Source organism: Camelina sativa, chromosome 19 (assembly GCF_000633955.1).
Source record: "Camelina sativa cultivar DH55 chromosome 19, Cs, whole genome shotgun sequence".
NCBI classification, from domain to species: domain Eukaryota; kingdom Viridiplantae; phylum Streptophyta; class Magnoliopsida; order Brassicales; family Brassicaceae; genus Camelina; species Camelina sativa.
Genome location: NC_025703.1, coordinates 11,738,054 through 11,752,730, shown reverse-complemented (window position 1 = coordinate 11,752,730; position 14,677 = coordinate 11,738,054). Strand labels below are relative to the sequence as shown.

Genomic DNA, 14,677 nt, shown 5'->3' with positions numbered 1-14,677 from the left:
ATGAGTGTATGACATTTAACAATCAACTAGATTTTAACCCGAAGTATACCGCCGGATTTTTGTTTTTGCATATTTTATATAATTTACTAAAAAACATTATGTTGGATCAAATATATAGATATTTCAAGTTTTTTATAATAATATTGAGATATTTGTAATTTATTTGCTTTATTTATTTAAAAATTATTATATTCAGTTGGAATTTAATTAATCAAAATTTTTTTATTTTAGAGTTAAATCAATCAAAATTAGTTGTTGTGAAAGTAAACATATGTTAATGTGTATAATACTTTATAGTTTATATAATATTATTTAAATTTTATCCATTAATTTGAAATTAGTTAGTGTCGCCCAAAACCTCTTAGCTATTAAAAAAAAAAATAGTTTTGTATATGAGTGTGAGGGTTAGTGCTGGTTTTAAATCTTTTTATATAAAATTAAGTTTTAAGATATTTTGTTTATGCTTTTAGACAAGGCGAGGTTCAGACAAGGCGAGGATTTTTTCAGATCTGTGCACTGAGAGAGGCGTCAGGATTACTAGCCGCATCAGAGAATTTGGAGAGAGGGATTGAGTCGGGTTGAGGGTCAACAGAGACCTCTCTCGCCGGCTGTCTCTGGAGAAGGAGCGGACAAGAAGGCTTTCCAACGGGGAAGAGAAGGTTTGAGGATGAATCTGAGCGATTTGGATTGATTGAGATAAGCACCAACAAAGGAATAAAAGGAAGCAGGACAAGTAAACAGCAACGGAAAGAGAATGAGAGACCTGACGCCGGCAAGTCGGAGCTTCGCCGGCGTCGGAGCTGAAAAAGTTTGAAAGTTTCTCGATATGTGTGCTTGAGAGAGTTTATCGGCAGAAAAATATTGGTTAATCCCAATTTAAGAAGATCTTTATGTGGCATATATAAAGGATGAAGGAACGAGCAGGGGAAACTTGGAGATAATGATGAAGATCATTTGTTTTCTATAAATTATAAATTTTAAGTTTTTATTTATTTTATTTTGGCTTCTATTTATCTTTTGATGTTCAAGTATTTATAATTTGTTGGATGTTGTTCCTTATTTATTTATTGATTTTTGCATTACTCAAACTTATGTTATTATATATTTTCAATTATTGAAGTGTTATATTGATTTATTTTATAATTTAACTATAATTCACACGCCAAATAGATAATATTACAAAATTATTTTGATGACACTTAATATATGTCGATCAAGTGATTAACAAAAGAATAGTGCCCATATATTTTCATAATAATGCTAAATAAGTAAGTATTTTTTGTAGATCACATGATCATACTTGCAATGAATTTTGCTCAGGTCATCGTAACAAATATTATGCAAGAAAAGTATCTTGCAAATTAGTTATCACAAATTTGCTACGGTATTTGCTATGCCTTTCATAGCAATGATTTACGACCATTCAAGTTGCAAATGTATGTTGTAATTATACAACAAAATTACTATAGAAATGTTGTTGCATTAATACAACAAATATAGCAAGAGATTAGTTCTTTGCAAATTTGTAATGTATATGCAATAAATAAGAATTTGCAACGCCCAATCAGCAAGACATGTAATTGGTTGGAATATTGTTGCAATTCTATTTTTTTGCAATAATATATTGATCTATTGCAATAATTTTTGAAGTTGCAATATTACTATTTTCTTGTAGTAGTGGTAATGCATTAATGAGCTACTTGAAATGTAATAAGCTCCGCAAAGTGTGTAAGATGTATGATTTTAGCTCAAAAACCAATTTACAATGAGTACAGTACATTAAACAAGTTTAGTTTGTTGTTTTGTTTGAGTTCTAATCGATTAAACATTGTACGACAGCTAATACATGAAAGATTAGTCAAACCAATTATTTTTTTTAATTTGACGCCCTCTTCTTAATATACATATCAATCTCTTAATGTCGTTATATATTAGTAAACTATTTGATTTTGTCAATATTTTAGAACACAACATATAAAATCTAATGGTGGAGGATATCCTTTGAGGAGAATAATACACTTGGGATTATATATACATACATTATCAATTTTATCCCACACAAGAACCAGTTTAATGGCTCAATAAAAACAAGCAACTGATGAAGTCTTGGAAAATATGACACGGTCAGGTTTCGTTTAAATATTCACTTTTACATGTTGATCAAGTTGTCTCTATAGATGAAATCAAATATTATTAACAAGTTGAGCTATTTGAAATAACATTGCTAGTTCCAACCAGAAACTAATTCTTCATTATCAAACTATTCGATCATATTCTGTGGTCTTACGTTTTATCTTGGCTATTAATATGATCAAATGTTCTAAGTTTTTATGTCATTACCTTCCACCCTCCAATATCATTCGAACGAGCCACACATAGAAATCACTCTTAAAGTACTAAGAACAAAAAGACACGATGTCCTCATCAACCCAACAAAACCAATCTCCCCAAAACGTGAAATCCGAACCGTTGAAGCTAGCGTTGAGTTTCTCAGGGGAAGACGGAGAAATTGTAGGAAACCTTAATTTTCTAGAAGATTTCATGGGGGAGAAATCTTCGAGTACTTCTAGTAAAAATAGCAATGAAATTGATTGGGAGGAGTTTGCACCGCAGGCTGAAGAATACAAAAGCGTTGTAGCAAAGGCCATCGCTGAAGGAACGGGGCATATCATCAAGGGAATCTTCACTTGTAGCAATTCTTACTCTAAGAAGGTCTGATAGCCCCTCTCATGATGCTTATCAGTGTTAATATTCCATTATTGTGATTTAAATCTAGATATTAACACTTCTGTGTATAAATCATCTTACTTTTGTGTTGGTTTTAAAAAAATTACTATATGAACACTGAGATTTAAGACGCACATATAATTGTAGCTTTTTATATATTATACGGTTTTTATTTTCTAATAATAAAAACAGATTCGCAAGGGAGGAGGTGTAACAACGATTGCAAAAGAAGTTGAAGACAGAAGTGGTGACATATCAGAAACCGATGGAGGTGACAACAATAAGAAGAATAAACTCAACACAAATATTCAAAGGTATATCAAGTTTTGTTGTTTTTAATGTCTAAACCCTGCAAAGTTGTATATATTAGCATCAAACACTGAAATGTTGGGCTCTTGTCTCCTTCTATTGAACCAAATCATGTCTGTTTTATTGGATGTAACATAGAGTTGAGAAGCTCTGGAAGGCGAGCGAAGAGATAGGGCTCACGGTCTTAGAAGGTGGAGATATGATGAGCAGTGTGATGGTAGCTCCGGTGGTTAAGTCGAAGTTAGGGAAAGCATTGTTATCCACTGCTCCAGGAGAGGTTATCTTGGCTTCACTTGATTCTTTTAGTAAGTAACATAGAATAGCTCCTTTAATTGTCAATCTCTACTCAACTTCATTGATTGATATCGAAGTTTTTGGGATCAAAATGATAAGAAATTTAAAAAAAACAGAAATGATAAGAAATTTTAAAAAAAACAGATAAATTGTTTTATGTGATCAATAGATAAAATACTTGGTGCTGCTGAGGCGGCAGAAATACAAAGTCATTCTGCCACATCCATGGCTGCTACTAGACTAGTGAGTAAGAGGTAAAAAATTCACTTTGTGATGGTCCTCAAATTTGAAATTGAATTATGTCTGGATACATTTCTTGAGTTAAATACTTAAATGTAACAAAGTATTCACATTTTTGTGATCACCGCACTACAGTTTTGGAAAGAATGTCGGAAAAACCACCGGAAAATTACTAGAAACAACATGCAGCTTAGGCCGAACCGCCTGGAATATTCAAAAAGCCCTCGAGCCAACTTTTTCCATCTCCTCAGAAATTGTCAAAAATGCTCCCAGACAGTAATATGCATCTATATACTCTTAATTTTTTTTTTCTTTTTTGACAGCAAAATATATCTTTAAAATTGTGTTACATTTTCATATGTTGTAATCAAATTATGCAAGTCTTGGTTTTGGTCTATGAGCAAAGATTTCATACAGTGTGTGTGTACGAATCTAAAACGAGTCTTTATCAAAAATGAGCTTTAACGCCCATCCCTTTGCTTTTATACACATCAAAATTGGAACAAGAACCGGAATCGCAAATTTTGGTTTATTTTGACTTTTGTTCTATTCTGAGACCCAAAGTCAACACCCGACAGAACCAGCAAATTAAAGTACAGTTTACAGTAGTAGTATCTCTCTAAAGTACCACCAGATAGGAGTTTCCCGCTCTAGGGCTTATGTCTGAATCAATCTGAAATTGAAACTCATGAGTCACTCCAATCTCACACTTCCATCTCTCTCGCTCACCGTAACCCTAAGCCCTAAACACCCAATTCGTCATCTCCGATCTTCAATTCCTAACCGGAACTTCGCAAACCCTAAGCTCAATGCGACTCCGTCTCATCTCCCCTCGAAAAGGGTTTTCTTGGTTAGAGCCAATGTCGACGGAGAAGGTAAAACCGGTAACTGGATCAACCGGTTACCAATTCCAAGACTTGGAGCCGAGAATGTCTTCAGATTGATTTCAAGCGCTACGGGAAGCCCCATTGGCCAATTCATATCGTCCCCTGTGACATTTCTCCATTCTGTCGATCCTAGAATCAAATTGGTATATCGAATTCTTCATTCTAGAATCCAATTTTGTGAATCCAATTCTTCTTTTTTTTTTTGTTACTTTGCTATACAGCTGAGTTTTGGTATTTGCATATATGTGTTAGGTATGGTTATTAACTCTAGTAGTTCTTCCAGCTAGAGCTAATATAGTTGTGCGTTTGGGACTTGTTCTATGTACAGCTCTTTTGTCAATCCTTGTTCTCCCAAGACAAGTATGGATGGTAAGTTCTTCTTTTTCCTCTGTCACACAAAACTCTGTTTCTTTTGCTCTGCTTGGAACTTGTTTATCTTCTCTCTTTTCATGTAAGGATCAATTGGCGAGAGTGTCACTCCTTTCGGGTATTCTCTTCATAACCTTGGGGCTAGGTTCAGATGGTGCACCACCAATGCTTCAGTCAAGAACTCCACCATCTTCAGTCACAAGCTTGCCTAATCTTCCAATGTCTTTAAGTGGTTATTCGTACATGTTACTGAAGTTTGGACCTTTGCAATTCACTAGGAAAGGTTTATCTGTTGGAAGCACAGCCGCATGCTTAACCTTTATAGTAAGTCTGTTTTGTTTGCTACTTCCACTCTTTTTTTTTCCCTTCGTTTCGTTCACCTAATGGAAGATTTGGTGTTTTTTTGTTGTCACAGATCTTTCAAAGTGCTAGTATTTGCCTTGCAACCACAACACCTGAGCAACTTGCACTAGCTTTACGTTGGTTCTTGTTTCCGTTGAATAATATTGGTGTTCCAGTTGGTGAAATCATCCTCACACTCTTGCTTTCACTAAGATTCATTAATTTGGTTTTCGATGAGGTAACGATTCATGTCCCTGCTTAGCGTATACTGTATCAATCAGCCTAGTTATTCCAAGTTCTAAAACCACATAATGGTATGTTCTGCACATGTTACATTGTAGGTCCGAAGTGTTGCATTGGGGATCGTATCTCGAAGAGTAAACTGGCAGCAGCTTACTGTTCTGGAGACACTTGATAGTAACTTTCTTCTCTCTTTTTTTTCAGACACTATATCTTGTTTTCAGTCTTTCCAGAACTCATCTTACAAGTGGCTGCTTTTGTAGTTTTCGCATCTTTCATACGCCGCATCTTCAAGAACATATTTCGCCATGCCGAGCAAATATCACAGGTCAACTAGATTTCTGTGTGGTGTAGAGAGGTCTTTCATTATTTGAAAATCAGATACGAACTCTCTGTTGAAGAACTAAGCATTTTGTTCTGTTTATGTGCAGGCCATGATTGTTAGAGGCTTCAGAGGAGAGAGCAGTAGCCACAAGATTTACTTCTTCTCTGGATCATCAAATAAGTTTGCAGATTTTGCATCAGTCTTGTGTTTAATCGGTGTAATCTCAACCGCGCTCTTGTCCGAATACTTTCTTGTCTAATATTATTACTGATTGTTTCAATCTAATCATTTCTTTTACACCATAAAGAACAACTTGAACACTTTCTTTATTTTTTGAGGTGAAGCAACAATTACAGGTAAAAATCAGGATTTGAAAAATGTAATGTAAACTAAACTACGTCATAGTCAATAATGCAACAAAGTAAGTAATCTTAGTTGAGCGCAATTATATTTTAGGCCAATTTTTTAAAAAAAAAAGAAACAAAAAACGGACAAACAAAACAAACTAAATTAAACAACAATATGAAAATAGAATGATACGTCTAGGCTAGAGATGCGTCGTTACGAGGAAACCAACGTTAAACAGAGAAGCCATCTTTGCCAATCTGTCCCTTCTTCTATTTATTCCATTAGAGTTGCAAGAACTCACAAATTAAAGAGATCCGTAGATTTTAACTTCATTACCCCCAAAAAAAAACCTGAGCAGGAACCGAAGAAAAGGACCATTTTTTTAAAACCCTTTTCTTCTTCCTTCTCTTTCCCAGTTCCCACCATAACCTTTTTCTTCTTTTTTTTCTTTGCATCCAAGGAAACACCTTCAACCCATTTTGTCTTCTTCTTTTTAGGGTTTTTTTTAAATAGACTTTTGTTTCAAATTGTTTGACGATGGGAACTGAAGTTATCCGGCCTCAAAATATTTTGGTTGACCGGATGAGAGATCCTCCGGCAACAATATTTAATCCTCGGAGGAATCATTTTCACCGGAAACCACCTCTCCGACCTGACCAAAGGAGACGATTTGGCTCCGATGAGTTTAGAACGACGGCCAAGAACTTTGCTAGGAGAAGAGGAGAGTCTTTTGATTCATTTTCAAACATCAAGGTACGGAAGAGTTCACCGGAGGTCTCTGCCGACGATATTTACGCCGGATCATCTATGTTTGTTTTGTCTCCAGCGCCGAGCTCGTTACCTTTTCCGTCGTTCTCTAGGAGGAATGAGAAATTAAACCAGGTTCTTTCAGTGGATGACTCGGCGTCTCAAAATCTCCGGCGACTTCTCCGGCTGGAGTTTTGAGGATATGGATGAACGGAAAACTCGCCGGAATCGTCAGCTATTTAACAGTTTATCTGTAAAATATAAGTTATCGGAATCGACAACGTTACTGTTTTATGAATCTCATCCTTCCTTTTTGAAAATTTATGTTTTATGAAGGGTGGGTATGAAAAAGATAGTTATAAAAAAGTACGGGGTCATATTTAGAAACAAATGTTAAATATTTAGCTGACTTTTTCAGTTCTTTGTGTAATGTGGAGATTTATTAAATATGAGAAACTCTTTGGGGTCTAAATGTTAATTAATTTGAAGGTGTAACCCAAAAAAGTAAAGTAGTTTGTGCTGGGTTTGAAGTCAGGACTTGTAACTTACCTACATTACACAGTTTAACCACTGGGATACACTAATTATTCAAAAATAAAGACTGATTTTGTGCCTATATAGTTAACGGCCGTAAGCACTTGCTTCATCCGCCTGTGCCTTTTGTAAGTACAGCTAGATTTCAGTGCAGAGAAGCAGACTAATCTGATTTGAGCATTTTAAGAATTAGACAAAATTTATTTAAAACTAATGTGTCTGGATATTATTTTCATTTTAATTAATCACCTTTAAACTATTACATACATATATGAATATATGATTGACCATCTTTGACAAATCACTCAATTAGTTATACAGTTTTTTTAGATTAGAAAATATCTATAAAAAACTGTTATATCTTTTTTTTAAAAAACCTATGTCATCTATTTATTTAAATTTGTTTCTTTTTGAAGTGAAAGGTTCCATTGCATTTAAAAATAATAATATATAAGGTTCCTTTTCGTTTTCATCTTTGGGTTCGATCATAATTCATTGATACCACTAAATTCCCCACATAGTGTCTCCAAATCAACATTAAGGATCGAAAATGTTTTACCCTTTCTAATTCAAATATTGATTTATTTATATTAATTTGTTTTTATTTATATTACTACTTTGATTTATTTGGGAAAAAGAATATTGTTGGATTTGACATGATGTTACAAAGTTGGGAGTTTACTTCTAATAAACAATAATGTTTTGTTGGAGAACATACCAAACAAATTATTGAGAGTATTTTTAACCCTAGGATAATAAATATATGTGATTTAATTGTAGATAGGTTTTCTTATTTGGAAACATGTGTAGGCTTTGTGCACCTTCAAAAGATTGGGAAAATCTTGAAGTTATTTAAAATTTTAAACCGATCAATCTCGCAAATCCTTTTATTAAGAACTTTTAAAAAAAATTGAGATAATGAAGATTTTATACAATATTGTCAAAACTGAAATTTATTTATATGATTTAAAATTGTTACCAATCAAATATATAGAAACTATAAATTGTTACCAATGAAAATGTTCTGCTAAATATATTAGCGTCTAAACATATATTTGGTTCTAAAAGTGATTTTTATCTAGGATGATTTTCAAATCTTAAAAAGAAAATATTATATTAATTGCAATTTCTATTAATTTAGACTGAAAACAAAAACAACTTATCTAACATGTTGAAACTTTTGAAATGCACATATTTAACGTTGAATGTGTGACCTTTTTTTATTCAGTCACTAGTAATAATCCATTTGAAAATGATTGTAAACGTGATAAAATCTAAGTCAACAAAAACATACATAATTTATTTTGTCTTCGTTGTTTGCATTCACTTATGCAAATATGTTAGACTAGGTTGAAATTTTTTGTAAGCGACATTAAAAACAATTTTAGCTCATTATGATATTAGAACATATTTAGTTTTCATTTTAGCTTTAAATCCATGAATGGTAGTATTATGCAATGAGATTTTTTTCTGATTTTTGATCGTTTTATTTTAAATATTAATATAGAACTTTTTGATGGCAAGATATAATATAATGCTTTAAAATTTTGCAAAGCGTAAACTATTCAATAACCTTTCATTAGCTTAAAAAAAAAAAATCATTAGCTGTAAATTTCCTTATCAACTTTAGAAAAAACGAATAGTTAATTTATACAACATATACTTGTTGATTAACCTAATAGGAATATGTACTTTGATTAACCAATATATACGTATAAAGGTAGTTTTCTATCTGAAACTTTTACATATATTTTTAAATAGACTTTAGGAAATACATATCTGGCTACTCCACTCGTTTTTGTTGAGCGCAACGTACCAATTATGTTTTTGAAAGTTTCCTTAGCTTTTGACAATATTCAAACATGTTTTAAAGTTATTGGTGGGATGGATGTGGATCTTGTTGGTATCCTACTTTTATTTCTAGACATTTGAAAAAATGATATTATATACTATAAAGGCTAACCAAGACTCCAAAGTGATAATTTGTTATTTTTGTTGGAGCAAACATGTTTGAGAATTCTAATAGCACGCACTAAGATGAACACATTTTTTTTTTTGGTAATACTTATACTTAAATTTAGTGATTCTTGCTATTCCATGCTAAATTCATTGGATGAGTGTACACAAACTGGTAACGTTTTTCACTTTTTTGATATTGAAGCATTTGAAATCAATGTTAACTGTTAACTGACTTCTTCAGTTCTTTGTGGAATATGACAAAAATTTGTGGTGATTTGATATCATCTTCATTATTCATTTTGCTTAAACTCCATCAAATAAAACCGTTTCAAACTTGTGTCGTTGATAAGAAAAATATAAAAATATAAATTCATACTTCTTCGTTACATTCGTAATTTTATTCGAACTCGGAATATTGAGTCTTAATAGTCCCAAATTTGTGAAATTCTAGTCTAAGATATATAACGTGTAATTAAGGAACTTAAATGTTACTCTTTGCCCATTAGTCATTACTATAGTGGAGCCAACAATTAATGATATGTAGCTCTGTACTCATCATCAAAACGATATGTCATTCCTTCTAGTGACGAGTTATGACAATATGGGATGCAAAGGAAATATTCTTTTTGTTATGGCTTCTGTATCTCATGTGCTGTGCATGCATGCTTGATGACTTGATGTTGACGAACTTGTGTGTTATATCGTAGTAATATATATAATTGCTAATCTGATACTTATCATTTTTTTATTTCTGTTTTAATTGACGTTCATCTTAAACCTATGAATCTCACAACAACACTTGAAAAAAAAATGAGAAAAGAAAAAACACTTTTCAGCGTCATTTCAGTTTTCTTTTTAATGTAGATATTTTTACTGGTACTCTTTCATGGTGATCCTAGCTCCAATAAATTACACTTCTTTGTTTTAATTTTACGTGTAAAGGTCCATTTACCACAGTATATTCCAAAAATTAGAAAATGGTTATGAAAAGCAAACAAGACTACAAGTCTTTGGGGGCCAAGTATAACCAAAATCGAATTAAAACTAAAATGAACTGAAACACAATGATCAAGCTAATTAATTAACTTCAATTAGATTTCAACACAAATTTTATTAAATTTCAATCAACCAGATTAAACCCAAAAAAAGACTTTATCTCATGAGTCATGAAGTTGTATATATTTACTCGAACTAGTGCAGACTATTCAGCAATACGACATACATTCAGTATTTCGTGACATGTTACTCAAAGTTATGGAAGATTCAAGAATATAACACCACATTTTTTTGTTTTTTTTTTTGGTAAAAGTAACACTGAAATTTTCATATCCTTAAACATCTATGTAATTGGATTCCATCAAACGAAAAAAAAAAAAAAAAGATAAGAAAATCAGGTTTTTAATGTATTATACTGGAAATAGATTGTGACATTTATACCACAATTATTTGAGCCACGCATCTTACTCACCACCCACCACATCCCCTCTGTGGATATCTATCTATCAACTCTCATGATGACTTCGATTTGGACCGTTTGGTCTACCCATATAGTGCAATCAATTATCTTCCTGAGGCAATAATTCAGAATATACCACAATATGGTATAGTTATCTTAACGGGGACACATTTATTTGTTCTGTGTAACCAACGAGCGAGCAATGAATTGACTCACTGTTAACAGCATTGAATGTAGCTCACATGTCGCTAGGATAATGTCTCTGAATTGAATTAGGATTCATCTCGTGGTATACTACACTCTATTTCTTTTGTTTTTTTTGTTTGTTTTATAAATCAATAATTCCATGCATTCTGAAGAAATTAAATAGAAGATTTTATTATAAATTCTAATATGTTATTATAATTTCAAATCAATAAATTAGTTCTTCTATTTTTAACTATAATAAATATAGAAAATTTCTATTTAATACTAATAGATTTTATTTAAAACGAATATTTATTATCGAATAATAGGAAAGTTTTCGATTTTGACTAAGATAATAATAAATGAAGATCCGATTAATGCATATCGGATTTTTTTTATTAAAACCGACCCGACAATTAGGAATACACCAAAAATATACTCCAAAAATAATAAAACATATTTTATTCTTTTTATTCATAACCAATACTAAATTATTTAAAGAACATATACTAACTATTGAAATAATGCACAGTGACATACACATAATTTAAAATTATGTAGTAAACCTCATTTCATCCATTGTTAATAGATTTTGATAATGAGCCTTTATATTGTAATTAAAATATATTGAAACAAAACCAAAACAAAAACAAAAACAATTAAATCGATCAGACCCTAACCAACTTGATTCTCTAATTAAACTAACAAGAGTACCAGACCCTCTATAAAAAACCAACCCGAGTTTCTTCTCAACTCTTATCACACAGATTAAGTTTTTTTTTCTTTTGTCCACAACACAATTAAAGTTTTAAAAGACAGATTTTGGGGGTTTTCAATTTAGTGTTCTTATCAATGGGAGAAACGAAATCGAAAAAACCCCGACCAATTCGATGGTAGTGAAAGAGTATCGAAATCAAACAAATAATTGTTTGGGTTGAATTGATTGGAGATAATATTATTGTTTCTATTATTTTAAAATAATGTTAAAAGCTGTTAATTTTTTGAGGAAATTAGCATTGAAGTAGAGATAATTTAAGGATAAAAATTTCCGATTAAACATTTTGTTTGATTAAATGCCTGATTTTCGGTAGATATATTTTTGTATACGTTTATTTTGGAATATATATCTATAATTAAGAGAAATTCCTTTAAATACCACTAAAAATGGTTTTTTCCAAAAATACCACATTTTAGTTTTTTTTTTTCCAAACATATCACAAAAGTTTTTTTTTCCAAAATTACCACAAACACAAAAAAAAATATTTTTAAGAATGTAGATTTTTTTTTTTTTTGGTTTGGGTTGATACATTTAGTTTTAGGGTATAGTTTTTAGGGGTAGGGTTTAGTATTTAGAATTTAGGAATTAGTTTTTAGTATTAAAACTTTAGTTCAATTATGTGGTATTTTTGGAAAAAAATATATTTTAGTGGTATTTTTGGGAAAAAAACTAAATTGTGATATTTTTGCAACAAAGACCTATTTTAGTGGTATTTATGACAATTTCCCTATAATTAACTACTCCGATTAATTAAGAATTATTTAGGATGTTATTAATTAAGAATTACTTTGGATGTCATTAATTAAGGATTTAAAGCATGGTCCGATTAGTGCAATCAAGTTTGTTTCTTGAATTATAACCGGACGTTTTGAAAAAAAGGAGGATTATACTAAATTGAAAAGCCCCAAAATCTGTCTTTTATGTGTTAGTTGAGGATTACAATAAATTGAAAAAAAAGAGGATTACACTAAATTGAAGATAGATCAAATTTTAAGTTATATTTATGTGTTAGTTTTGTTTAGTGTAAGATTGTATAATTGTATTTGACTGTTAATTATAGGATTTAACCCGCAGTTTACCGCAAAATAATTTGTTCTCTACATTATCATAAATTACTCAATTTAATATATTTAATATTCTAATATTGATAAATATTGATAATGTTAGCAAAATATAGAAATAATAAATTATCTGTGTAGCACCAAATTAATGATAATTAAATTTATATTCATATTGATCCAAATCCTTCGCACAATATAACTCCATCGCTTGATATTTTAACTTTTTAATTGTAAATATTCATTATATATTAAAATAACTCAAATATAAAATAATCTAAATTGGAATATACTAGTTTGGTTACAAAAATCCTAAAACAATTTTTAAAATATATCCGTTTATAAAAATTCAAATCCCATCATATGCTGAAAAAAATCTAAATTTTTATGTATTAAATAGTAATTCAAATAATTAAATAAAAGTGAAAGGATAATTCTATTTTAATCTAACATATTGCTTTAAATTAGATAGATAGATTTTAGGAAATTTGAAATTAATATTATCAAATAAGAAAATGATTGTGTTTGGTTGTAAAGACTGTAGAGTATTTAGTTGGGATTTGTTTGAATACAAAGATAAAAAAAATTGACACAAAAATATATCTAAAAATGTTAAGATAGATACCACCTCAAATCCTAAAACAGTAGGAATATTGTAGTATTTAATAATAGTATTATATAGTGACGTTCGAATTAATAGCTCTGTTTTTGACTTTTTATAATTTCTTACAATCCCTTTTATATTAAAATGGAAGTACACAACATTGTTTTGTAGACTACATAATTTTAATAAGTTAGTTACAAATAGGTTATATATTAATAATAGATTAATTGGTTACAAATAGGTTATACCGAAAATGTTAAAGAGAATATTCTATAGAATCATATCATCTAACTTACCATATTAATTTCCTTTATTAAATTATTCATTAAATAAAATCTTTTGATATCTAACTTAACATATTAATTTGTTAATTATTATTATACTTCACCTCTCATTTTTATATATGAGTCTATTTTATGAAACAAATAAATTATCATATTATTTATTATAATTAAAAATAGTTTTTTTTTGTCAACCATTGGGCCACAACTGGCCGGCCTATTAGCCAAATTCCTACATTCGTAGGAAGTGGGACTCAATCCCGGGTGTGATGGTGTCTTGTGCATTAAGGACTTACCTTTGGCCACTGCACTAAGGTCACTTCACAGTTAAAAATAGTTTTATTTCCGGATATACCATAAGTTGAATTTTTAAAAACAAATAGAAATTGTTCAATCTATAACATATTCAAACTTTAGTAATAATATTCTTTAAAAATAATATCTATTTTTAAGGTTATACCGAAAATGTTAAAGAGAATATTCTAAAGAATCATATCATCTAACTTACCATATTAATTTCCTTTATTAAATTATTCATTAAATAAAAAATTTTGATATCTAACTTAACATATTAATTTGTTAATTATTATTATACTTCACCTCTCATTTTTATATATGAGTCTATTTTATGAAACAAATAAATTATCATATTATTTATTATAATTAAAAATAGTTTTTTTTATCAACCATTGGGCCACAACTGGCCGGTCTATTAGTCAAATCCCTACATTCGTAGGAAGTGGGACTCAATCTCGGGTGTGATGGTGTCTTGTGCATTAATGACTTACCTTTGGCCACTGCACTAAGGTCACTTCACAATTAAAAATAGTTTTATTTCCGGATATACTATAAGTTGAATTTTTAAAAACAAATAGAAATTGTTCAATCTATAACATATTCAAACTTTAGTAATAATATTCTTTAAAAATAATATCTATTGAACTAAAATTTTTACTGAGTAACGGGTCAAAATTTGAATATTTAAATTCAATT

The 14,677-nt window shown here is 30.4% G+C and overlaps 3 protein-coding genes across 3 annotated transcripts; all 3 read left to right on the top strand.

Annotated features, from left to right (window-relative positions):
- LOC104767717 (protein EARLY-RESPONSIVE TO DEHYDRATION 7, chloroplastic-like) lies at positions 2,416-3,588 on the top strand. The gene is made up of 5 exons (XM_010491702.1): positions 2,416-2,569; positions 2,639-2,712; positions 2,920-3,041; positions 3,175-3,341; positions 3,500-3,588. The coding sequence occupies exons 1-5, from the start codon at positions 2,416-2,418 to the stop codon at positions 3,586-3,588; spliced, it is 606 nt and encodes a 201-aa protein (XP_010490004.1).
- Positions 4,161-6,020, top strand: LOC104766055 (protein ABCI12, chloroplastic-like). Its single transcript, XM_010489869.2, has 7 exons — positions 4,161-4,600; positions 4,710-4,826; positions 4,914-5,150; positions 5,242-5,406; positions 5,510-5,585; positions 5,672-5,736; positions 5,840-6,020. Exons 1-7 carry the CDS (start codon positions 4,259-4,261, stop codon positions 5,990-5,992), a joined length of 1,155 nt encoding a protein of 384 aa, XP_010488171.1. The 5' UTR covers positions 4,161-4,258; the 3' UTR covers positions 5,993-6,020.
- On the top strand, positions 6,293-7,311 carry LOC104766054. Its single transcript, XM_010489868.1, has one exon. It carries the CDS (start codon positions 6,619-6,621, stop codon positions 7,024-7,026), a length of 408 nt encoding a protein of 135 aa, XP_010488170.1. The 5' UTR covers positions 6,293-6,618; the 3' UTR covers positions 7,027-7,311.